This window comes from Lytechinus pictus, chromosome 7, assembly GCF_037042905.1.
Source record: "Lytechinus pictus isolate F3 Inbred chromosome 7, Lp3.0, whole genome shotgun sequence".
NCBI lineage: Eukaryota > Metazoa > Echinodermata > Echinoidea > Temnopleuroida > Toxopneustidae > Lytechinus > Lytechinus pictus.
The window spans coordinates 37,356,234-37,383,929 of NC_087251.1; the positions used below are offsets into that span (position 1 = coordinate 37,356,234).

The window sequence follows — 27,696 nt, forward strand, 5'->3', positions numbered from 1 at the left end:
CACTTAAGTTCGCATGCTTTCGGAATGCTCTATTGTCTTGCTAATCCCCATAACGAATGGGTTCGTAGTGCCCCCTGCATACATCCGAATGCGAGGATTACTGTTAACAAAGAAGTCAATAGAAAGCGCTGAAGTACTCTGTTCAGGATACCACTGAACGCAAGGATTACTATTAACAAAGGAGTCAATAGAATGCGCTTAAGTATTCCGTTCAGAACGGAGAATGGTTCTGCTCAGCTAGAAACAGCTACAGCCAGGTCCAGGGGGATTTTCCCCAAGTGATCAATGTGACGAAAAAAAAAGCAGTTTGCCGATGTATGGATTTGAGATTCATTGCCGATCGTTTGGCGATCATTTTAAGAAACATCCCGAGTCAAAACTTTCTGCATTTTAATTTTGACGGACGTATTTCTCCATTTTTATTAAAAGGTGATCAATAACAGATGTCTTGCGCTCATGATAAGAAATTTCCCGTGTATGAAGGGATGTCCAAACTTTGCGCTTTTTTATTTTGGCGGACGATATATATATTTTTTTTTCAGTTATATTGAAAGTCAATAAATTTGACATTCGTTACAAATCGTCTAACAATAATTTAAAGGCATTTCTCGAGTCAGAAGGGATGTTCAAACTTTGCGCTTTTTGATTTTGACGAACGTATTTCATTTAATTAAAAGTTAATCGTCAGAGAACTTAACGATGTCGGCGCTATCTCTTCGACATCGGATCAGGCGCGGAGGTCGTCCGCTAGTTCATTCTTGACATTTTTCTTCCTGTGGTCATGCTTTATTTCATACCCTGACATCGTTTACATGATCGTTAAATAGGTTCTGACGTCAGAGAACTTCACGATGTTGGCGCTATCTCTACGACATCCGATCAGGTGCGGAGGTCGTCCGCTATTTTATCCTTGACATTTTTCTTCCCGTGGTAATCATTTATTTCACACCCTTACATCGTTTACATGATCACAAAATAGGTTCGATTGGCGCTATCTCTCCGAAATCAGGCGCAGAAGTCGCTATCTCCCCCCTCTCTATATATATATCTTTCTCTTGTTCTATCTCTCCAACTATTGACTTTCCTCCCACTCTCCTATTCTCAAACTCATCCTTTTATTAAATTCCAGTTTAGAATACTTAACTCAAAGATGATCGTCAATGTTTCGAGATGGACATAATCATATCAATATAATTCACCTCCCGGGTTCACTTTTAGTAATTATTTTATCTTCCAATAACATCAAATATTTGCTTCATTTTTTATCCACTCCGCCATAAAATGAATATTGACCTAAAAGGTATTAAATTGTTATTTGATACTTCTAACGATTTTTAACCTATACCTTTAGAAATTATTTATTCTCACACAGAGCACACCGAGGCTCAATGATTGTTTTCTATTGCGCAATCCACAACTGGGGGGGGGGTCAATAGATGGAGAGAAAAGAGCGAGAGAGATGGGGGGGGGGCTTTGAGGTTGTTTTCTACAGTATACTTCAGTTTTAAACATTTATTTCATATCGGGTAGCATCAAAGTTTAGACATCCCTTCTGACTAGAGAAATGTCGCAAAATAACCTCTAAACAATAATAATGTACGTTTAATCTTGCAGTAAACTTTGCTCTTTTAAATTCTTGACACTTAAAAACTTTAACAATACCATACTGCTAAAGGCGATTTTCCCCCCTTTTTTTTAACAAGTGCACAAACCTTTTTACCAAGAATGCGTATAGCTTTTTCATTTATTTGAATGCAGGATAAAAGAACACAGCGGATTAAATGCCTTGCTCACGGGCATAGGTGCCGCGGCCGGGGATTGAACCCCGGAGTGATTCTTAAGGTATGAATGACATCAAAGTGTATATTATTGTTTGAGCGAACGTAAATCTCCTTTGACGCGGATTCGGGTCAGAATTGTTTGGGTATTAACGGAACTTCTAATCCAGTGGGTAGAGGGGGGGGGGGTCGAATATATTTGAGGATGATAAATCACAATAATGACAAGTATACAATCATGAGAATAACGAGGGAGTAGGAAATAATGATCAATCATTTATATATTGGCATATAATTGTGACCAATGTTTCCTTGTGATTTTCATAATTATGATCGTTATTGAATGAAACCATTTCCCACAAAACCCCTAAAATTCGACATTGCTGTATTGATAAATTCTTACTCCGACATCAGAGGCTTATATCTTTTAACGATATTAGAGCTTATTATGTAATTTGCATTATGAAATTATAATCATTATCTTCCAACCAAATATGAGTCTTGCTTTTTCTCGATCCGACACGGCATAAAAAATGAAGGTTTAACAGTATAGGATATTCAATTCAAAGATGATTGTCACCGAGCATAATTCTGAATAATTAAAGGAGGAAATAATCATATTGATATAATTGCGTGATTTACTATCTATCCTCCCACAATATACACATATCTCTTCTTCTTGATGCTTCTCGATATGAAATAAAGTTTTAAAACTGAAGTATAGAATATCGGCCTCAAAGCCACCCCCCCCCCCCTTCCCCAAAATCGTCAAGCTCTCTGACGTCAGAACCTATTTTATGATCATGTAAAAGATGTCAGGGTATGAAATAAAAAATGATCACGGGAAGAAAAACATCAAGGATAAAATAAGCGGACGACCTCCGCGTCTGATCTGATGTCGGAGAGATTGCGCCGACATCGTTAAGTTGTCTGACGTCAGAACCTATTTTATGATCACGTAAACGATGTCAGGGTATGAAATAAAGGATGACCAAGGGAAGAAAAATATCAAGGATAAACTAGCGGACGACCTCCGCACCAGTCTGATGTGGGATAGATAGCATTGACATCGTTTAGTTGTCTGACGTCAGAACCTATTTTATGATCATGTAAACGAAACGATGTCAGGGTATGAAATAAAGAATGACCACGGGAAGAAAAACATCAAGGATAAACTAGCGGACGACCTCCGCGCCTGATCTGATATCGGAGAGATAGCGCCGACATTGTTAAGTTGTCGGACGTTAAAACCTTTTTTATGATCAAGTAAACGATGTCAGGGTATGAAATAAATGATGACCACGGGAAGAAAAATATGAAGGATAATAGTCAAGTCAATATAGGGTTTGACCCACCACTAATTGCAACACGAGATATTCCACTGAAATGCTTTCAAGGAAGGTCCCCTAAACAACATACTAAAAGTCCCAAGAAATCCAAGCAGTGGAAATTTATGAAATTTGCATATTATGCAAATTAGCCATAAAAAGTTAGAAAAATAAGGAAAATAGCCCAAAGATTACAAATTGAGTGTCCAAAACAATTCAATTTGAGCGAAAATTCATGATAAATAACTGCAATCAATGTTTTTTGTCAATAGTGCAAAAAAATCTACCTCATTTGCATAATATGCAAATAAGCATCCTTATATGGAAAAATGTCAAGGTATTGTGATTTTTCTCTCATTATCTGCTTCAAAATTTCATTAGTGTTGGAATTTACATGCTGCTATCACTAAGGATGTTGAATACATTTGTATTCAGCTTAGTGTCTGTAGTGTAATTTGCATATTATGCAAATAAAAGTATCTAACATGTTATAAATATTCAAGAAAACACACTGGTGATACATCCCTCAAAAATTGCAGGTAGATTATCTATTGAAATTGGAATATGGCAATACCTTACAGGAAGGTTTCCTAAACGCCATATTAAAAGTCCTTATATATACAAGTATATAGGAAAATCACAAAATTAGCATTTTATGCAAATTAGCCATAATAAATTACAAATAAGGAAAATAATCCAAATATTGGAAATCAAGTGCAGAAATCAATATGAATTGAACATGATAAGTTTTACAAATTTATTTATTTTTTAAATAAAAAATCGTAAATAAATCTACCTCATTTGCATATACATGTATATGAGCATCTTTATATGGAAAAAAATCCAGAAATTTTGATTTTTCTCACGAAAACAGTTATGAAAACATTTCAGTCTAGATCAATATGATGTGATCACTAAGAATGGCAAATACATTAACAATCAGCTTAATATCTGAAGTGTAATTTACATATTATGCAAATAAGCATCCGACATGTTATAAATATTCAAGGAAACACATAAGTGATACTTTCCTCTAAGATTTCATGTAGATTATGTGTATTAACCATGATGACCTTCCCTACACTTCTTGCTTGGTTGATATTGACTTTTGTCACGAGTAGTTACCCCACTCATACTGTACAATGATGAGTCCATTCTACATGGATCCCACTGCTTGAATGCTTCATTATTTCCATCCAAGTCTTACTCTCTTCTTGACTTTGCGTTTCTTGCGAGTATAGTCCACGCTAGCAACTCCTGGATTGCCAAGTGATCAGCACAAGATGTCACACCCGTACAAATAAAAGCCCATTAGCTTCGAATATTTGGTCCTTGTAGCACACCAATTAGCTTATAAACTTGGGGTCCTTGTATTTAAAGCGCTTAACGATAAATCTCCACCCTACATCTCAGAGCTCTTATCTCAGCATAGACCAACACGCAGTCTCAGATCAGCAGCTCAAGCATTGCTGAGGGAATCTCTCAGCTACACAACCTGTTGTGACAGAGCCTTCTACATCTCTGGACCAAAGCTGTGGAACAGCCTTCCCCAATTTATCAGGAGAGCAGAGACCCAATCAACTTTTGAGTCTTACCTGAAGACCTTTCTGTTCCCCACTCCAACATTATCCCAAGACAAGAATAACTCAATTGTAGCATTACTAGGACAGTACTTGAACTGAATGATGATCCTAAGCACTGTTTGAAGACATTGAAATTTGTGAGATATTTCCTATTTTTGAGCAAGCGCCATGAGCGCCCAGCTGAGGCGGATACCGGCGCTTTACAAGAACCCATCATCGTCATCATCACTTGTCTTGGTGGTGAATATGAGTACTTGCTTGGATCACAAGATCTCTGGGCATGCTTAATAAGAGTAACAATGGGCATTTGCCTATACGAGCAACATGAAAGCCATTCATAAATTCATGATGAAGGCTTAAAGTGCATTATAGGCATCGTTCTCAGATACAAGAATTGTGATTAGACGTTCTTGCTGAATCCAGTTGCTGCTTCATGATGAAGCGTCCATTTTCTGCTCTTTCCTCTTTGATAAATCTCCTATGGCAACCATCTCCAAATATTAAATCTATAGTTTCTAAGTAAGTCGTATGCAAATAATAATATGAATTTCCTGATATTTATGGTAAACAAAAATTCCTCAGTGAGACAATGAACAAACCAGATGGAGGACTAAGCCAGATTATTGCCTTTCCAACAAGAGGACACAACATAATGGAACACCCTTAACATCACCATCAAATACCACCACTTCCAGGATTTATTGGCCACAATGTGCTACTCATGGGTATACTGAGGTTATCCAGAGGAATAAACAATTTATGGTACGACTATAAGGATGTACTCTGGAGGAATGCTGACTTTAATAGTGTCATGCAGATGTACTTTGGACAATCATACAACTCTCTGTATATTGAAAATAAATCCAACAAGTCGAGCATAGGAGACTGAATGCCAATCAAGAGGACTTTAACAAGAACACACCGTTAACCATGTCTTCTTCCGACACAAGTTGCCTCAATGAGACAATGGACATAAGTTGTGTCGGAAGATGTCAAAGAGTTTTAGAGAAAGGCTAGGAAGGCTTGCACATTTTAGAGCTCCAAAAGCATCAGTAAGGTAAAGCTCAGAATTGCTACAATGCATTAAAGAGGACCATATGAGGGTTTGTAGACAAGCCTATAATACATAATTTGTTGACCGGATTGACAATGATCCAGGCTGTAACAATTAGCATGTTGGGAGCCCTTAATATCAATAGCTATGACTAAATTGGAATATAATTATTAAAGGAAGGCAAAGATTTTTAGTCTTAGTATTCACCACGGATCATGATGATGATGACGCTGAAGTCCTGACCCAGACATGGCCAGATAACATATTGTTTAGTCAAGCAGGTGTAGCCAGACTACTGAAGAAATTGTTAAAGAAAACAACCTGCATGAAGCTACTAGGCCAGACGGAATCTCTGCTGCACTTAATGAGACTACTCATCAGATCTTACCTGCCATAAGTTTGCTTTTCCTGGCCTCCCTTTATCATGTTTATGCGGTGAAATTTCAAGAAAGTCTAAGTCGTTCCCATCCATATAAGAAAGGGTTGTCAACTCTAACAAACTACACACCAATTCAAATACTGTGCTTTATTCTTGCCAATCCCATCATCTTGTCACACTAAACGCTTAGGAAGCGAAGAACATATTTCCAGTATTTTTCCTTGAATACAAATCATATTAGGACAGATTTGAATGCTTAGTGATAGCAGCATATTAATATGAAAAACTGAAATGCTTTCACTGCAGTCAATGTGATAAAATCAAAATTTCTTGACATTATGCAAATGAGGCAGATTTGCTAGCTTTTTTAGATAAAGACATTGAACTTATTTATTCATCATGAACTTTTGTTCAAAATTACTTGCTGTGGACATTTAATTTGTAATCTTTGGATTAATTTCCTCATTTACTATTTTTTTAAATGGCTAATTTGCATAATATGCAAATTAATTTTCAGGCATTGGGATGAATTATCATGCTTAGTGATATAGTAGCATATTAATGTCAACATTAATGAAATGTTTTCAAGCAGTCTATATGAGAAAAATCACAATATCTTGACATTTTTTCCATATAAGGATGCTTATTTGCATAATATGCAAATGAGGTAGAAGTTTTTGCACTTTTGATTAAAAACATTGAATTCAGTTATTTATCATGAATTTCCATTCAAATTAAATTATTTTGGACATTTAATTTGTAATCTTTGGATTATTTCCCTTCTTTTTCTAATTTTTCATAACTAATTTGCATAATATGCAAATTTCATAAATTTCCACTGCTTGGATTTCTTGGGACTTTTAGTATGATGTTAAGGGGACCTTCCTGGAAAGCATTTCAGTGGAATATCTCGTGTTGCAATTAGTGGTGGGATACCCCCCTATTCTGGCTAGATTGACTGGACTATAAACTAGCGGACGACCTCCGCGCCTGATCTGATATCGGAGAGATAGCGCCGACATCATTAAGTTGTCGGACGTTAGAACCTTTTTTATGATCACATAAACGATGTCAGGGTATGAAATAAAGGATGACCATGGGAAGAAAAATGTCAAGGATAAACTAGCGGACGACTTTCGCGCTGGACCTGGTGTCGGAGAGATAGCGCCGACATTGTTAAGTTGTCTATCAACTTTTAATTAAATGAAATACGTTCGTCAAAATTAAAAAGCGCAGTTTGGACATCCCTTCTAACTCAAGAAATGTCTTTAAATTATTGTTAGACGATTTGTAAGGAATGTCTGATTTATTGACTTTCAATATAAATGAAAAAATATCGTCCGTCAAAATCAAAAAGCGCAAAGTTTGGACATCCCTTCTGACTTGAGAAAAATCGCAAACTGACTTCTAAACGATCTGTTGAATGTCAAATGATTAACTTTCAATATAAATGAAAAAATATCATCCGTCAAAATAAAAAAGCGCAAAGTTCTGGCATTCCTTCATACACGGGAAATGTCTTAAAATTCTCGACTAACGATCTGTATTGAATGTCAAAATGGTTATAAATGAACAATACGCCCATCAAAATTAAAAAGGTTGATAATAAACTTTCAATATGAATGAATAAATAAAGGACGCATGTTTGTTCGTCCAACTTAAGAAGTGCTCAAAGTTTGATCATCCCTTTTTATTCGGGAAATGCCCAGCGTTGCAGTAAGAAATCTATATCAAGGCTTGAATTAATCCCCACGTTCGCATGTATTCTTTCATTAATAATCCGACCATTCGCTTTGCCGTTCAGTGACACCCCCTTTTGTGCGAGAAGACAATCAAAATCAGTACTCTTCTCGGCTCACTCTTTCAGTAGGATTCTGAACGTGAATGATCTTGAACGAATAGGGTCTATTGTCTACTCTTTTAATCCCCGTTCAGAGCCCGTTCGCACACAAGAGGGATTTAATCTCTTGTGCCTAAGTATCCATCGGTATCGATCAATTTTCACAGAGCGGATCACTGGAATTGACTCTAGAGCAAATGTAATGGAATCGGTGTACACCATTCATTCACACAGAATCTACAGAAAATGTTGTACCTGTATTTTTCCTGCTGTACTCCCGACAACGAACACTGAATCACCAGGATGCCAGGAGATGAATTGAGGTACCTGGTGGATGAAACAAAAAGATTCACTACATGGTCACAATAAATATAATATCAGTACCAAGTATCACATTGGGTATGTATGCGCAAACACATTGAGAAAGACCGAAGATGTAGAAAATGGCAATGCAGAGGCTCAACGGTACACCTTGTATTCTTATTGGGGCTAATATTTGGTCCTGTAGATCGGCAAGAACATACTTGCAGGAACGTCGAGTCTAGGTGGTTCTTTTCAGGACCAAAGTATATACAAGAATATGGTTTATTGTACGTCCTCTATATTGATTCATTCTTTGCTACGGAAACCTTCAGAAGTTAATGTCATTATTAAATAGTTATACTTGCTTACAGGCAATTCCATACAGGATTTGATTTGATTTTATTTATTTATTTCTGTTTCACAATTGTACATAATATGATAAACATAACATAACAAGGTCGAAAATACTACAAGACAAAATATAATATATATAACATAATCATAGATTTAAGGAACACAATTCAGTAAATAAATGTTTATTGGATGTTTGTCCAACCCCCTGTATATGGGACCTTCCCGATATGATTTGCCTCTATATTCTAGCTCCAATAAAGGTTGACACGACATATTCTCCTGTGACATTTGCTCCGGTCTTAATATCTCAGAAGGCATGGAGTTTGAGTTAGTATCGTAATACAGTTTTTGGTTTAGAATAATGTAAAGATTAGGATTAGGGTTTATTTAGTTTTGGAGGGTAGATTTTATGTTTGGCTTAATATGCAGATTTTCCATCAGAGCAATTGTCGCCAGAGCAAATGTCATTGAACCCATACAAAAAGCTGTAATGCCATCATATCAATATGGCTTGTTTCGTGAAGTAAAGTAAAAATGGATAAAAATAATGGTTGGACCTTAAAAATGGCTATTTCATGTAATCGCCCTTTTAAAGTGCATCCATTAAAAAACTAATTTGAATCTGAATATGTAAGGATGTAAGAACAAATTGCAAGGAGGTCAAACAGACATTATTAATATTTCAAAAAGAAAATAACATGTCTTAAGTTTCGTACTATCTGCTCTTCAGTTTGATACTTCCATCAAAGAAAATAATCAAGGAATAATAAAGTTCTGTTTCAATAGAATAATGCCTGCATTTCCATAATTTCATTACTACAAATGAATTTTCACTGATTTCCTTTTTCAATAATATCATTATTCCAAATCTATTTCCACTGATTTCCTGACGTAGCTATGGCATTATTTTTAAAAGACTTCATGCTTGGCCGATTGTCAAAAAACAGAGTGTCATAGCTAGCCTGTAAAAGATCTTCATTTCATGAATTTACAGAAATTCAAGAAATTTTCTAGAGCCAGAAAAAAATACAATATTCACTTTAATACATTATAAATCATCAAAACAACCTACCAAGTCAGTTTGAATGAACTGTGTAACTCTCTTGCTTTCATTATACAGAACCTGTTAACAGAGAAAATACATTTAGTCATTATATTACATTTATTCGATCAGAGTTTTAAGGCCAAAAACCTCAAATAAAACAAATGAAACACAAATATAAATGATAATGGCTAGAAAATATAAATTTATCAATCTTATCAAATCATAGGAATAGAAAAAAATATATCGAAATACAAATATAAAGGATACCAGAAATACCACTGGCCAGGGAAAAATGAATGGAAACGTACACATATTTTGTTGTGAAATTTCATACTTCATTTAAAGATGATAGATTATAAACAAATATCAGCAATTTTGCTCTTTATTTTTGTAATTTTATTCTAGTATTAAACCAATAGGATACAAGATCAACTTCAAAAATATTTTTCCCAGCAAATAATTTTCTGTGTATTCCTTAGCAATGAAATAGTTATCTCATGAAAAATGAAATTGTAATCATAATTACCAATCTGCAATCTGCACATCCCAGTACAAGTTTATCCTCATTGTGATTTCTGCCATATGTAAGTACTGGAGCTGGATATGAAAGAGAATAGAGGGCTTGAATTAATCAAAAGCCTTCGAAGGCCAAAGAGTGACATGTAGATACCATGTTGACTAGGCTTGATGTCCCTCTCATTTGCCTTGGGAGAATTGTTGAGCCCCCCCCAGAAAAAAATAATAAATCGCTGTTTCCTGTAGTATAGATATGTACCCTTCGGAAAAGTGGCCAGCCTTGCCCTCAAAATGTTGAATCTTAAATTTTAAGGCCTGGAATATATACATGCATTGCTAAGTATCAAAACATATACCGTAAAAAAAGAAAGAGAAAAATATTTTTTTTGGGGGGGGGAAATAAATGCGCTCTCAAAGTTTGCAAAAGAAGGAAAAGTTGTTGTTTTTTAAGGGTTTTTTAAGGATGTTTTAAAGATGTCTGTTTCCCTTAATAATGTGGTAATGAATGAGAAAATACTGTAATTATTAAAATGATATGATTGCATATATCAGACCCTGCCACAGCACTAACATCCTCTGGCAAGGCATTTATCTATATTTTCCCACTCTCAACCCAGGTGCACTAAATGAGTACAAGAATATGAATGTTGCATATGATTATCATAATTATCACAGAAATAATGCTGTCATGTTCTCCTTTAATATTCAGTCAACTTATATTATCAGATGAGGAATTACTTTTACATACCTCATGAGGGAAGCATTTCCTTAATTGTTGTGGGATAAGGCCTACTTGTTATTTTGACTACCAACTTTAACTGATCGTATATTTTTTTCTTGTCAATTTGTTCAATTTCTCTGTATTTATTAATTTGATTTTCTGTATGTATTAGTAGTTAATTGTGCGCCTTGAGTGTCATTGACAGATATGTGCGCTATACAAATCTTTAATTATGATTATTACTTTTAAAGAATCTTCAAAATCATTATATTCTCATAAAAGTGAGGATGAAATACATCATCAGCCTTTCAGTATAAAGCAACATTTCAAAATCAGTTCAAAGTAATTTCTTCAAGAAATTAAGGCATCAAATGCTTACATTTCAGAGGTATTGCTGTCACTGAAGCCCTTTGTATCTGAAAAGTGAAATAAAAACGTAGTATTCTACTATTCATGTTGAATGATACCAAATAGCAGTAATTTGGCCACCAATGAATACCTTGAAAAAAACATCTATGAAATCCAGCTGAGAGCAATTCACAACATGTAGTAGTTTCTCCTCCTCTTTCTCCTTCGTTTTAATCATGTGTTTGCTCTACATTACCCCTACATGTATATCGTAAATATGGTTCAATATGCAGTCGTGTTATTTATTGCATGCAGTATGTAATATACATGCATTTTTTAATCATGTAAATGATACCACTGTTACGAAACTGTACACCTTTTAATATATATATATATATATATATATATATATATCCATGTGCAATTTAGTCTTTGTAACTGCGACGCACGATTCAATAAATACCAAACCATACCGTTGATCCTCAGTGAATCCCATAATGTTCAGAGGCACATAGTCATCAAGTTAATTTCAAAGCTGCCTAATTTGTAGAAGTGAGAAGAGTAATAGGTATATAACCAGAGCTGCCAAGTTGTATTTTGCATTTTCAGTATTCTTATCCCCCAAAATCAGTATATTGACAAAAAAATCAGTATTTTTACCGTGTGAGATATACATTTATATATTTTGTATTTTTCCCCAAAAAAGTGTATTTCATAATTAAATGCTTGGCGCACTCGCCCATCACGGCGCTCAAGCTGCATGCAAGCTAAAATGCGCACTGCTCTTGCAGATGAAAAAAAAAAACCCATTGAAACTTGTGTATATCTCACGCTGGTTTTTACAAAATTATTGAAAAAAAAAAAGTTACCTGAAATTACATTGATCTAATAACCATATTTGTGTAAGTTTTATGAAATAGAGACATGTAGATATGATTTTTCTCAATAAATTATGATTTTTTTTTACAAAAAACATATTTTTTAAAGAAAAAACGTACTGCCGTATTTTGGTTGCAAAAACGTACTAAATACGGCTAAAACGTACTGGTTGGCAGGTCTGTATAACTCACCCTACTCCTTGAACACTCATAGATACAGGTATCAATGCTGGCTCGACCTGCTGCAACCTCCAATGTATGTATGTGTCTTGGCTGGTTCAAGCTATCACAAATAAAAAATTACAGCAATGAACAACCAATGAATCTCCTTAACAGGGAATTTCTATTCATTATTTTGAATGCTCTCTTTCAGTATGTTGAATATTCCGTTCCTCTGATTGGTCAAAAGTGGGATCATGTACCTGACAATGCCTGCAAAACAATGGCTGCTATGCTTCAAGCATATATTTGCTTATATAGTTTGCCTCTGCATTTTACTCATTAAGTCTTTTTTTCTATATTGTATTTATGTCTTTCTCCAGTCACTATATATAAGATTGTCACTTATTATGTACTTTATGCTATATTATGATTATGTTTCACGCATTGCAAATTTGTTTTGTGTATTATCCCAATAAATACAGAAAATCCTGTAAAAAAAACAAACAACAAACTAAGGTGGTTAGCAAGGGCAACAGTCATAGTTAACAAGATTTCTGCCCATTGCCCCTTGATCCGCCCCATAAGAATGGGCACAGGTAAATTTGGCTGAAATCCCCATTTGATTGCGAAAACCATAATATCAGCGCGATTTAATTTACTCACGGATTTACACACTTATTGCGCCTGCATTACACGATTCAATATAGCAGCAGTGCTCACTTTGAAAACAATTATTGAATAATTATTCACAAAAAACACCATTCATCTGATGATTAAATAATGTTCATTGACCATAAATGACCTTTGACCTTGATCATGTGACCTACATGCAAACCTTGTGCAAGAAGATCACTGATACTTGATTACCATTATGTCCACTTTTCATTAACTAGATTCATAAACTTTTAACGTTATGATGGCAACCGCTAACATGACCAAAGTTTATTGACCTAAATGACCTTTGACCTCAGTAATGTGACCTGAAACTCAAGCAGGATATCACATCTACAGGAAATACTTTAAAAGTTTGGAGATGTAAACCAAAGTTTGAAAATGGATAAGGCTTGTTTTCAATGACTATGTGTCTAGAGTACATCTGTAAGCACAACTAACTCTGGATGAACCCGGCATGACCTACGTACAGTGCATAAAAGTTACACACAATGGAAGGCAGTCAACACGGCCAACAGACTTTTTTGATTTTGAGAAAACTGGGCATTAGCTTAATGTGTCTCCAAGACGGTTATCAAAATCAGGCTAATAAATTGCTACTTGTTTCTAAATTAGAGTTTTTCATCCTATATTGTGGTGCATTTGAAGATTTTTTAGGACAAATGCAAGCACTCATACACATGTTTCATCTTAGTTTGAAAATTTTTCAAATCAGCTATACACAAAGTGCAATAATTCATTAAAACCCTTTAATAAAATTGAACTAACAGAACCTTGAAAACTTGATGTCAAGAATGTTAACAGATATGAACCTTGTGGAAATGCACGAACTGGATTCTTTGTGGTATAACAAGAACGTATGTTTGAAAACTCAGACATTGTTTTACTACTCAGTTTGGTATGTAAAAGGTATCAAAACAGTACAGGATGTAATTCATGATAGTGGTAATCGTTTCAAAGAAATTTTTTAATTGGTGCTAGAGTTCGACATTCAGGGCAATCCCCTTGTTTAGAATGTGGTCGAACGATGATAGAAACCCTTACAATTTAATGAAGAAAAATTATTATTAAGTGCTAACTAATTTTCAAGATTTGCTATTTCAGTGTTTATAGAATCTCTTTTACCCTATGAAAGATACAGAGAGTGGAATATTTTAAATATAAATTTAAATGGTCCTTTATCCACAAGAATAAAGAAGTAATTTTATTTCAAGGCATTTCACAAAGCTATAGCAACCAACGCTTTTTAGTCCAGGAAAAATAAGGTTTGACCGCAAACAAATTGCAATAGAATTTTTTTCAACGCAATGCATTTTCATGAAGTCCCCAAAATGACATACTAAAAGTCCAGAAAAATCCATTTAGTGGAAAGATGTCTAATTTGCATAAATCCAAAATGGCGGCTACCGTAAAAATTGTTGATGATTATTGATAGTAGTACAAACATTGTTCTGATCATAGCACTTTAAAAAATTATGATAAAAGCATGAAACTTTCACCAGTGTTATATCTTACCATAGTCTTCATTTTAAAATCAGAATACAAATCAAATTTGACCTCCGCTGACCTCTAGAGGTCAATGACCTTAAGTTCAATGACCTCTAAATATAAGAAAATTGATGCTTATAATGGTATGATGGTTATAATGAAAACAAAATGATTCAATATTGACTTTCAAGGTATCTTGATATTTTAGAAAGAATTTGGTGGGTTTTAAGTCTTGACCTTTGACCCTGGAGAGCTGGAAAAGGTCAATGACCTGAACATTTTAGAATATTGACACGTAATTTGGATACCTGTAAATCCAAAATGGCGACTATCGTGAGAATTTTTGATGATTATTGATAGTAGTACAAACATTGTTCTGAACATAGCACTTTCAAAACCTATGATAAAAGCATGAAACTTTAACCAGTGTTATATTTTACCATAGACTTCATTTTGAAAGCAAGATGCTATAATATAGTCAAATTTGACCTACGCTGACCTCTAGAGGTCAATGACCTCTAAATATCAGAAAATTGATGTTTTGCATCATTAGTACATAATAAATATGGTAATAATGAAAACAAATTGATTCAATATTGACTTTCAAGGTATCTTGATATTTTAGAAAGAATTTGGTGGGTTATAAGTCTTGACCTTTTACCTTGGAGAGCTGGAAAAGGTCAATGACCTTAACATTTTAGAATATTGACACGTAGCATCTCTGATTTATGAACCTGTAGGCTTCTAGTGTAAGAATTGCAATACAATTAATTTGAGCACGATGCATTTCCATGAAGTCACCAAAATTACATACTAAAAGTCCATGTAGTGGAAAGACGTCTAATTTGCATAAATCCAAAATGGCGACCATCATGAAAACTTTTCATGATTATTAGTACAAGCACTGGTCTGATCATAGCACTTTTAAAAATTATTATTGAAGCATTGAACTTTCATCAGTGTTATATCTTACCATATGCTTCATTTCAAAATAATGATGCAAGTCCGATTTGACCTCTGCTGATCTCTAGAGGTCAAATACCTTAAGGTCAATGACCTCAAAATATCAAAAAATTGATGTTTTGCATCATTAGCTCATGATAAAAATAGTAATAATGAAAACAAAATTATTCAATATTGACTTCTGAGGTATCCTGGTATTTTAGAAAGAATTTGGTGGGTTATAAACTTTGACCTTTGAACACTGGAGAGCTAGAAAGGGTCAATGACCTTAACATTTTGGAGTATTGACGCTAAGCATCACTGTTTTATGATAAACCGGTCTCAAGGTGTAAAATTTGCAATACTATTTATTTCAACACATTGCATCTCCATGAAGTCTCCAAAATTATATACCAAAAGTCCAGAAAAATCCAAGTGGTGGAAAAGCGTCTTATTGGCATCAAAAGTGATCCAAAATGATTAATCGGAGTAGTACAAACACTGGTCTGATCATAAGATTAAAGCGTTAAACGTTCGTCACTGTTATATTTTATCATAGGTTTCATTTTAAAATTCGGATGCAATTTAGAATTGACCTGTGCTGAACTCTAGAGGCAATGACCTAAAGGATTATTGACGTCGGAATATCATAAAAATTTATGTTTTGCATCATAATAATTCGTTAACTTATAAGGTCCCTTGATACATGAGAAAATTTGCGAGTATTAAAAGTTGTGACCTTTAACCCTGAAACTTTCAAAGGTCAATTTATTTAGAATATTAAACTTAACTAGTTTACTATCCAGCTTCTGCTGAATAGAACAACCCAGGACAAGATACACCAAAGTGGATATCTTCCATGGGACCAGTCCAATGGAGACTTCACCTGGATATTGAAATTGAAGGAACAAAGAAGGGAAAGGCAGCACGCTTCGGTGACACCACTCTGAGTAAATGAAACATTTTGATCTGCCGCTCAGATGTTCATTTGATCATCTTATCATGTCTACATAGGGAAAAGGATAAGATGACAATATCTTAGATCTCGTCTCCTCTACATCCTGTGTGAGAGATGATCAGATGGCAAGATCTTGGATCTCGCCATTTTTTACATCCTGTGGATCAGATCTAAGATATTGTCATCTTATCCTTTTCCCTAAGAGTTGTAGACATGACGAGATCCCAGATCTGATCATCTCTTCTAAAAGATGTAGACATGATGAGATCACAGATCATGTCATCTGATCATCTCTCCCACATGATGTAGACATGACAAGATCCAAGATTTTCTCATCTGATCATCTCTCCTAAAGGATGTAGACAAGACGAGATCCAAGATCTTGTCACCTGATCATCTCTCCCACAGGATGTAGACAAAACGAGATCCGAGATTTTGTCATCTTATCTTTTTTCCTTAAGAGATGTAGACATGACGAGATGATTATATGAACATCTTCAACTTCCATACTTAAGAATGGCTTGTCAGCCTGTTTAACAATGTGCTACGCAGTCCCATCTCCCAGAAATTTTGAGGAAGGCTAAAGTAATTCCTCAAACCTGGGAAAGATCCGAATGTGCCTAAAGCTACAGGCCAATTGCCCTTTTCTGATATCTCTACAAGCTACTTGAGCATCTCATCCTAAAAAAAAATGGTCCCATTATAGAACGACATAACATATTCCTAACCAGGCTGGTTTTTCACTTTGGAAATAATATACAGGCTAGGTTCTCCACCAGACTCAGTTCACCGAGGACTTCCGACTTAATACGGTATTACTAACTAACGGGTGTAGAAAATTTTGTTGAATTAGCAGTTGCATCTGATACTGTGGTCTACTCGTACAACTATACAACAAATCATTGATGACATTCATCTGACCAAAGTCATCAAACCTCTACTAGAAAACAGACATCTATTTATGGAACTCAACAAGAAGACCAACATGTAAAGAATTCAAAAGAACTGACTCTCTCAGGGTAGTGTTCTTGCTTGAGTCCAGTCTTCAAACCCAAAGACCAAGGTTAGCTTGTTTCATCCCCACAATCCTCATGCTTTGAGGAAACTCAAAACAACCTATAGTTTTAATTCTATTCTAGCACTGCGACCATGCAATATATCTCGGTGTCAACCTTGATCAGTCACATTAAGAGTGAAGGGGGAAAGTGGGGATCCATAATAATTACCTTCTCCGGAACTGACAAACTCCTCCACCAATACTCTGGTACAGAGAATGCATGTGCTGTCTTGGACATGTCTACCTCTAGACAACACTTGTGGGACTATCACAAACTATCTAAAGCCAAAAATGTGAAGAGTCTGTATGTCCTGTCAGGTATTGCCCATCTGATATACGCAGATCAGTAGCTATACCACAGAGCTCTCAGCGAAGATATAGCGTCCATCAAATCTATGATGCCAAACTAGTTGAAAAAGCCTAAAATCTAGGAAACATATTTTTAATTCTGTCCAACCTCTGACAGAGTCACCATTACGGTATGCAAGTTATGGGAAGAGAAGTGCGGTGCCAACCAGCATCGTGGTAAGCTGCATCTGCTTTCTAAAGAGCAACTACACCAGGTTACAATCTAGATGGGAAAACTTGCAAGTCTCTCGGGAAGTATACATAGATGATAATTTCAAAAAAATAATTGAGGCATTTCAGATATCATTTCAAAACCTCCCAATGCTCTAACCTCAGTCAGGAATGTACTTGCCAAAAAAGACCTGGGACTCGTTTCATAAAGAGTTACAACTGTTGTAACGTTGCCATTATGACAACTACCATGGTAACCTTGATTTTGATTGGTTGCTGAACCCTAATGCCATGAATGCCATGGTAGTTGCCATGCCATAATGGCAAAGTTACATTTACATGTAAGTAAAGTTTGCAGATCTCAACATTTGACTGCTGAGGAAAGTGAAAGGTCAGTTACCTCAAAACATTATCATATCAACCAGTGATGCCGAGTGCCAATATTTTTACATTTTAAGGTCAAATTTCTTTAGAGATCCTCAAATTTCAAACATAAGTTGATATAACATGATGCTAATCAAGAACTCTGGATGCAAAACATCAATATTTTTAAGTCATTGGCCTTAAGGTCATTGTCCTCAAGAGGTCAGGAGAGGTCAAATCTGAATTGCATTGGAATTTTTAAATGAAGCCTATGGTGCAGATATAACACTGGTGAAAGTTAAATGCTTTTATCATTATTTTTTAAAGGAGAATGAAACTCTTTGAGCAAGTTAGCTTTTGTGAAAGCAGAAAAATCAAAGAATAAGATCAACAAAAGTTTGAGTTAAATCGGTCTAGCAATAGAAGAGTTATGAGCATTTGAATGTCGAGATCACTAATGCTATGGAGATCCTCACATTGGCAATGCGACCAAGATCTATGATGTCACAGATGAACAACTCTCCCCTTTTGGACACTGAAAATATACCCCAAAACATCTCTTTTTGCTCATTCTAATCATATGACAAACGATTCGTCAATGATATAATGTTGTGAAACATCTGTACTTGTCCTCTCATAAAGAGAACACCTCACCTTGTGATAGACTCCATAAAAGTGAGAATATAAGTGAAATAAGTACTTAAGTAATGAGGGAGTTGTACGTGTGTGACATCACAGATCTTGGTCGCATTGCCAATAGGAGGATCTACATGGCATTAGTGATCTCAATATTCAAATGCTCATAACTTTCTTATTATTCATTCAATCTTCCTCAAACTTTCAACAATATGTTTCTTTGATTTTTCTTTTTGATATGGATTCAGCTGGTTTCAAGGGTTTCATTCTCCTTTAAGTGCTATGATCAGACCAGTTGTTTTTACTATTATTTGTAAAAATGAAAAATTGTCACGATGGCCTCCATTTTGGATTTATACAAACTAGATGTCTTTCCACTACATGGATTTTTCTGGACTTTTAGTATGTCATTTTGGAGACTTCATGGAAATGCATTGTGCTGAAATAAATTGTATTGCAATTTTTTCACGAGAGGGCTGTTTATCATAAACCACTGATGCTAAGTATCAATATTGAAATATGTTAAGGTTATTGACCTTTGCCAGTGCTCCAGGGTCAAAGGTCAACATTTATAATACACAAAATTCTTTCTAGAATATCAGGTTACCTTGAAAGTCAATATTGAATTATAATTTTGTTTGCATTATTATATTTATCATGAGCTAATGATGCAAAACATAAATTTTCTGATATTTTGAGGTCGTTGACCTTAAGGTCATTGACCTCTAGAGGTCAACAGAGGCCAAATCTGACTTGCATCCTAATTTTAAGACGAAGCCTATGGTAAGATATAACACTGGTGAAAGGTAAATGCTTTAATCATAATTTTTTTAAGTGCTATGATCAGACAAGTGTTTGTACTACTATAAGTAATCATTACTGAAAATCCTTGCGATGGCCGCCATTTTGGATTTATGCAAAGAAGACGTCTTTCCACTACATGGATTTTAAAAACACTTTTAGTATGAAATTTTGGGGACTTCAAGGAAATGCATTGCAGTAAGAAATTTCTTGTGCAATTTGTTTGAGGTTGACCCCCTAAATCAGTAATTTTTCCTGGACTATAAAGCTAACAAATTTTTCACAAATTTGAAATGAAATGTGGTTGCGTTAATTTTTATACACACTGTACAACATGATATAGCCAGAGGGCGTGACTTTGACAGCCCCCTGAGAGGGGTAGGCGTCAATGTGCCAGCCCTTTTTATGTAGCTGATAGAGAAAAGCCTAATCTTAACTAAGTGGTTAAAAAGCGTAGATAAATGCATACAATCTTCAACTACTGTACTGTATACACTAGATACGTTATACATATTAGTCTACGAAAATGCATACAAAACGCGACATTTGTGAAATTTGAATAGTCAACTTTGATACCTTATAAATTTGTTAAAAAGAATGACACCAATTTAGAATTGCATCCACATGATAATAGTATATCAATAAAGTTTTCTGGAACATTTCAAGGTAATTGCTCCATTTTTCTTAGATTTATGTAAAATCATGTATTTCCAAAATTTACAATTTTTTGGAAAAAATGACAAAAATGCAGTTTTCTACTACAAAATCTCAGCCAAATTATCTATTTATCCCCTATAAATAGTATCAAATCATAGGAAATTTATTTCTCTTTCATATGACACTAATTTTGTGGCAATTAAATGTTCATGTCAAAATCTATGTACGAAAATTCAAATTTTCTGAAAATTTGGCGGCCATTTTGGATTTATGCAAATTAGACGTATTTCCACTACTGGGATTTTTCTGGACTTTTAGTATGTCATTTTAAGGACTTCAGGGAAATGCATTGTGGTAAAAAAAATTCTATTGCAATTTGTTTGCGGTTGACCCCCAAAATCAGTTATTTTTCCTGGACTATTTGTACAGGATAAAGAGATTAGACATTGAATTTATGTAGTTTTTGCAATCAGTTGTCTGAATCTACCAAACATTTTATGGTTGAGCGTACGATCGTAACCCCTCTCTGGAAATGTTTAGAAAAGTACTTCAGCTCAAAACTTAATCTTGGGAGTACTATAGTAAACTTTCCAAAAATGTTTGGACTTAGCAGACCATCGCAATCATTTGTGTATAAACCTTTTCTTCCTCTGTACTTGCTTTTATATTTATTGCTGAAAGTTTAGAAAAGAAAAGCCCTACTTACATTCCCTTCTTGTCTTCATCAAAGTGAAGTATAAATCTGAATATCATTCTACTGCAATGCATGATATAATTACGCATCACTTTCAAAACTTTGTTTTTGTTATCTGGCTTGTAGAAACCTGTATTTGTACCTTGTGAATCAGTTTTCAGTACCAAATGAAAAAATTGTTCTTTGTAGGAAAATGAGGAAGGTACATTTAAGAGTAGGAATGATATCATCCCATCAAATTGTGATAGTTGTGATAAAGTAAAAATCGAGAAGTTAATTAGAAGCAATATACATTTTCTTTTACAGATTAATGCAAATGAACCAAATCGATAACAAGATAGTGAATAAAATAAGGAAAATGATGGACATTTAAGACCTCTGCTAAAGCCAGGTACATGTAATAATAATCATCCTCTGAAAAGGCTTTATGTATTTGCATCATCATGTTAACAACACAGCAATTACATTGACATACCTGAAATCAACTGCAAACGGTTCATTCTCTGTCCTGACAAAACTAATTTCTTCTAGTTTGGTTCTGAATGGAGAAAGAAAGAGGAAAATTATCAAAGAATATCACAATCTACATCCCAAATAAATGTTGATTATCAAACATGAAGTTTAAAAAAGAAGATAGTCAACTTAACTCTAAACATCGGCCTTGGGGAATTAACTATTGCAAATACCTTTGCCTCTATGCTGTAACTGGGTATTCTTTCAATGAGCTGCTGCGGCACTATTTTCTTTTTCCTTTTCTTAATTTACTACTAGTATCAAATCCATCTAGTTCTGAACTTTTTAGTAGTTTACACATGGACACTCCTACAACCAACATAATACTAATTTTTAATAAAAAAGGGTCGTCACTTCACAAAGGGGTCTATTTTATCCTCACTTCCAAAGGTGGGGGGTCCCAAAAGAAAGAAACTACTCATTGTAGGGTTGGTTGGTGCTGCATCCCCACCCACCCCCTTCTCTGTTATTAAACAGCTCTGCTCCAATCTGAGTCAGGTCAGGAACATATTTTCTATGTGACAAAATGTGTTAGAAAAGAGGGATTCCTACTTTCGCCTGATAATTTCAGACTTCTGGATCATTCAAGAACAAATCTGGGAAGTATTCAATGCCACATTTTTCCCACCTTGGCCTTGGCCCAATTCATGTGCAGAAAGTCTGCGAGAGAAAGTTTTCTCCAGCGGCCTCGAGACTCGGAAGTACGGACCTGGTGGGTGTTTCATGATAGCTGTCAGCACTGACTGAATTGTCAGAGCTGACTATTTTAGTGAAATCCTTGCTTTTGATTGGCTGAGAAGCACTGGCCTCTGACTGTCACTATGGTAACTGTCGGAAAAAGACAACTTGTTAGTGCTGACAACTTTCATGAAACAGTTCCCTGGACTGCATCCCTGAAACAAATGCTTACCCATTGACAGCATACACAAACAGATTAGCTCTGTCTTTCTCTGCTGCCACAGGAGGGGCCCACTGGAGGGAGGTCTCAGATGCAGTGGCCCACCACGCTAATATCTAACAAACATAAACAAAACACAATATAAGTTACTCATTTCATTCCCATTTATTATATTTTATTTTGACATGGTACATGTACATCAGCCACAGGCTGTTCTTCAGAACGTCTGTGTATAATAAAAACACATTACATGTATATATAATTAAGAAATACAAAATTTTCTTACAGGTAAAACATTGATATTACATAAAAAGAGAAAGTGTTGAAGAAAAAAAATCAAAACAAAAATATAATTAAAAGAAAAAAAATGGGGGGGGGGGGTCACACCACTCTTGTGTCAAATTTAAATCTGTTAAAACTAGTTATTTTTACATCATTAGGTAGTTTATTCAAGCTTCTAGCTATACTCATTATGATAATAATATTTTACCCAGGATAATAACAATATATGGGATTTGTAATGCGCCAAATCCACTCGGCAGAGTGCCCAAGGCGCAGTGAAAGAAAGAGAAAATTACAAATATTTCAATACTAGATTCAGGAACAATTAAAACAGACCTGCCAACCTCTGGGAATGAAAAATTGTATTCGGTGATTTAAAAAAGTGTATTTTTCCCAAAAAAAGTGTATTTCATAATAAAATGTGTGGCGCACTCGCTGATCACTGCGCTCAAGCTGCATGCGCACTGCTCTTGCAAATGAAAAAAAAAAAAATTTAAACATGTGTATATCTCATCCTGGTTTTAACAAAATGATTGGAAAAAAAACAAGTTACCTGAAATTACATTGATCTAATAACCATATTTGTGTAAGTTTTATGAATAGAGACATATAGAGATGAATTTTTTTTAAATTTTTTTTTACAAAAAAGTATTTTTTAAAAGAAAAATGTACTGCCGTATTTTGGTTGCACAAACTTACTAAATACACCAAAAACGTACTGGTTGGCAGGTCTGTTAAAAGTAGGAGCATTGAATACAGCAGGCCCTGCTTAACATAATAATGTTATTACCCTGGATTTATTATTACTATTTAGATATCCAGCATTTTCAACATAAGCAATTTACAAGGGAATACACAATAAGAATTAAAAAAAGAAGAAGACATTAAAATTACAAGTCCAGGTTGCCTGAGAAAAGATGTTATAACAAACTTACTTTAGCCCTAACCTAGACTTTGATAGCAAAACCCACAATCGTAAATTTTACAATAAAACAATAACAATTACAATGAAAATAAAAATATATAAGAAAAAGAAAATATGGTGTCATTAGGAACAAAATATGAATTACCTCATACCATATTACATGTAGATCTCAATAAAATGTTTAGACTCATTCCAATATTAGTTTAACAATTTTTTTAATGCAAAACAAACTTGAAATTAATCACTTTTATTCTAGCCAATACCAATAATGATGAACAAGATGTCAAGGATGTTTCTATTCAATTCATTAACTTTGAATTATCGATAATAAATATTCACTTTTATGAGTAAAAAAGTACATGAGGTATTATCAGAGTTGTGATGATGACTGATGACCGGGGTAATAATATTGTTCTGATGTATTAAATGCTATATTAAGCTGAATATTTTTTTCTTTAATATTATTATTACTATTTATTTTTTGTTTTTATTAATTTATTTATTCATTTATTTTGTCATTATTATAATGACTAAATTTCCATAAATATAAAAGTTAATGAACAGATACAGGAAAAGAACAATGTCAAATAGCATTCAATGACATGTCCAAATGAATAAAATTCATGTTAATTCTTTTTGACATATAAACAGTAACTAGTTTATTACTTTGAATTATAATAACAGTTAGGTTCTTTCTACTAAAGTGATTTAATTTCTTACCCATTCCTGAGTGGTATTGACTGATAGTGTTCTCTTCAACTTCTTGTTCTTTGGGCCAGGGAGATCAAGATATGACAGCTGAAAATAGCAAAATATTTTTAAAAGATTAACACACACTGCAAATTTTCTGAACATTTACAAGGTCTTGTAGACAAGCTTCTACCCTAAAGCAAACATGGCTTAAATCATCCTAAGACCATTGAAGGCACTGGGAGATTCGTTGTGCCCTCTCTTATCTACTTGTGCTGCAATATGGAAATGTTCCCAACAGAAAAGTGCCCTGTCACTTGAAATATTGAAATCTAAGGCCTTAATCAAGGCTCGACATTAGCGGTGGCCCGGGGCCACCAGAAATTCACCTCGGGCAACCATTATTGATAAATGTTAAGTTTTGGTTGCCCGATTCGGGCCACCAAAACTTAACATTTATCAATAATTTTCAAAGTAGCGCAATTTTCCTCCCGATTTTGCACGCATTTATCAACTTTATACAGTTCAAATTGCAACCCAGTTCGTCATGCGCCCTTTTTGTTGATCTACACACAAATACACACACACAAAGTTTACATATTAGGCCTACAGCTATAGCATACAGTAGCTATTATCCAGCCAGCCGCGCCGGCCGGCTGGCGTTAGCTTTGCATGAAGCCACTGCATACAGCTGTGCTCTAGATCTAGCTCAGCCTATTCAGACTCTGGGAGCTGCGATAAAAAATGTTGCTGCTAAGAAATCTTCCACAGAACTTTGAAAATCTGAGTCAAAGTCACATTTTACACCAATGAAATGACATTTTACAGTCTATATTACGAAAATTTGGTGTACCCTGATTATTTGCAAGCATTAAGAAGAGGAATTATGAGTTCTCTTTTGACTACAAAAGACCGATTTCCAAATGAATTAATACACATAAAAACACATAGGCAAGTACATCACAGTCCCACGTGTGCATTTGTATGTACGTTGATACTTTGTTTCTTTCGAAGCTGTGTCTTTTCTTGTTTATAAATGACTTCTTAAACCACTCTTGAGAAAGTGAATACTTTGGGAAGGCATTTCATTGATATGAAATGTGAATTTTTCCAACATTTTGGCAAATATAGGGAAGGACTTTTCTCACTTTTTTTCCAGATATAACTTTTGCCATTTTCTTCTTATATTTTTTCTTTAATTTTTTTTACAGTGGTTAAACCATTTATACCCCTTCCCATTGAATATGCCTGATTAAAAAATATGTTTCTACTGAAAATAAAATAATACAAACTAAAGGATATAAAAATAGAAATGTGCCATTCCCAGAAGGTAAGTGAAAATTATTTGCTTGGCTTTTAATTATATTCCAGTCAGAAAAGACTGTTGCCACAGCTGTTAAAAATGTTCGTAATGGCTTCTTAATTTTCCCCTTTTCCCCATGTTTATATTAATTTTGTTTTATTCATTTTTCTTTCACTTTCTTTTCTTTTTTTTCTCTCTAAATTTTTTCTTTTCTTTTTTCCCTGTTCTTTTTTTTTTCTTTCTTTCTTCATTTTCTTTCTTTTGTTTTATTTCACTTATTTCTTTTATTATTTTCGTTTTCTTTTTGTAATATACTTTTTGAAAATTATTTTCATTTGTTTCCCCCTTTTATGCATTGTTCTAATTTTGCAGCATATTTTTCTGTGATTTTCTCCTGCTATAATATGCTGCAAAAGAGAAAACGGAAATAAACTGGATTTGGGGCCTGCATAATCTAGGTTTTAGGATTCAAAGAGGAAGAAATGAAAAACCATTGTTTTGTACATCTATCTGAGTTTGCTATGCACTATTTATTTACTTTACCATTATGAGTGTGTGTCTATACGGAGATTTAAAAAAAAAAGTCCACACAACCTGCGAACAATAAAATTCATTTATTCTCTTTCAATCATTTCATTTTTACAACGATAGAAACAATTTATACATGTATTGTACCACAAGCCAATTAGCAAAGTAAAATAACAGCAAACAAGGTTTACATACAAGATGATAAAGTGAAAGTTCTTAGTGGTAGTGGCTGCAGAATTAATATTTCAGAAGTTTGTTTTATTAATTTTTAATGTGTTTCTTTATATTTTTCGGGCCACCAAACTTTAATATCGGGCCACCAAAAAAAATTATTTGATGGTTTTGGTGGCCCGAACGGGCTACCACCAAAAAAAGTTAATGTGGAGCCTTGCCTTAATGAATAACTCTTTTGGGAGATGGGAATAAGAAATATTGGATAAGTTTGAAATACATTGTAGGATCTGGGTCCCTTAACACAAAACTTAACAATGATCGTAGAACATTTTTCTACGATTGATTCCATTGACTACAATGTACAATCAATCGTGAAAACCAAGCGTACGATCAATCGCTAACCTTTATGTTACGGGACCCAGGTTAGAAAGAAAGAATGAACAAAGGGTCAGTCAGAACGCTGTAACTTCACAGCAAATGCTTGTCATCTCCCAGAAGAGACATATTCCATGATCACTGTTATTTTCAGCATTGACTGTAAAGTAAGAAATAAAATTTGACTTTCTAAGCAAACAGACATAACTGATATCATATTCAATACAGTATTAATAATAGACACAGCTCAACCATCAACACAGAAACAGAAACTACTGGGTCTTTCTTTAACCTATAGCCAACAGAAACCAAGTGGTTCCTGTACAAATCGGATGGGAAATACAGTATACAAAAAACAGACTTTGGGAAAGTACAGAGGAATTATTTGTGAGGTTGGTCTGGCAATTACTATTTTTCCTGAGGGGTGAAGTCTTGAGGGAAAAATAGTTATATTGCCAGTCCAACCGAGGATTAGTAATTCCCACTATGGGCAATTCCATAAAATAATCAACCTTTTTGTACATCCGACCCCCATTTTTCTCAAGTTTTACTTCACTTCATAAACTGATGTCATGTTCATTTGAAAGCATTACAAACTATCATAAGAACCAGAAATCAGAGACAGAAAATTTCACAAAGGTCTCACATACATGGGGTCGGATGACATATTCTATCGAATTGCCCATATGCTTTCAAAGGATATGCCTGATATATTTGTGTTTTTATCCTACTTTTAATAAATTAGAACCAAAATCTATGAGCCATTGTTACTTGTGTCAAATTACCTACTTTCCCCTTAGCACCACGCTAAGTGGAATGTGGATTAGTGCCTGTGCCGATAGCTTGCTGACAGCATACCTGAGAGATTACTTAAATATCCAGTTTTAAATAATGACATCAGAATATTGGTACAGCGAAAAATATTTCAAGGT

General features: G+C 34.6%; 1 protein-coding gene across 1 annotated transcript in view; it reads right to left on the bottom strand.

The window, feature by feature from the left end:
• The window catches only part of LOC129264236 (WD repeat-containing and planar cell polarity effector protein fritz homolog), a 51,268-nt gene that overhangs the window by 16,704 nt on the left and 6,868 nt on the right, over positions 1–27,696 (bottom strand). Inside the window, exons 7-14 of the mRNA XM_054902085.2 lie at positions 24,415–24,492; positions 22,500–22,603; positions 21,552–21,614; positions 12,320–12,410; positions 11,281–11,317; positions 10,191–10,261; positions 9,692–9,742; positions 8,218–8,289 (exon numbers count right to left, since the gene is read on the bottom strand). Coding sequence (XP_054758060.2) covers positions 8,218–8,289; positions 9,692–9,742; positions 10,191–10,261; positions 11,281–11,317; positions 12,320–12,410; positions 21,552–21,614; positions 22,500–22,603; positions 24,415–24,492 — 567 coding nt within the window. The remainder of the gene's footprint in view (positions 1–8,217; positions 8,290–9,691; positions 9,743–10,190; positions 10,262–11,280; positions 11,318–12,319; positions 12,411–21,551; positions 21,615–22,499; positions 22,604–24,414; positions 24,493–27,696) is intronic.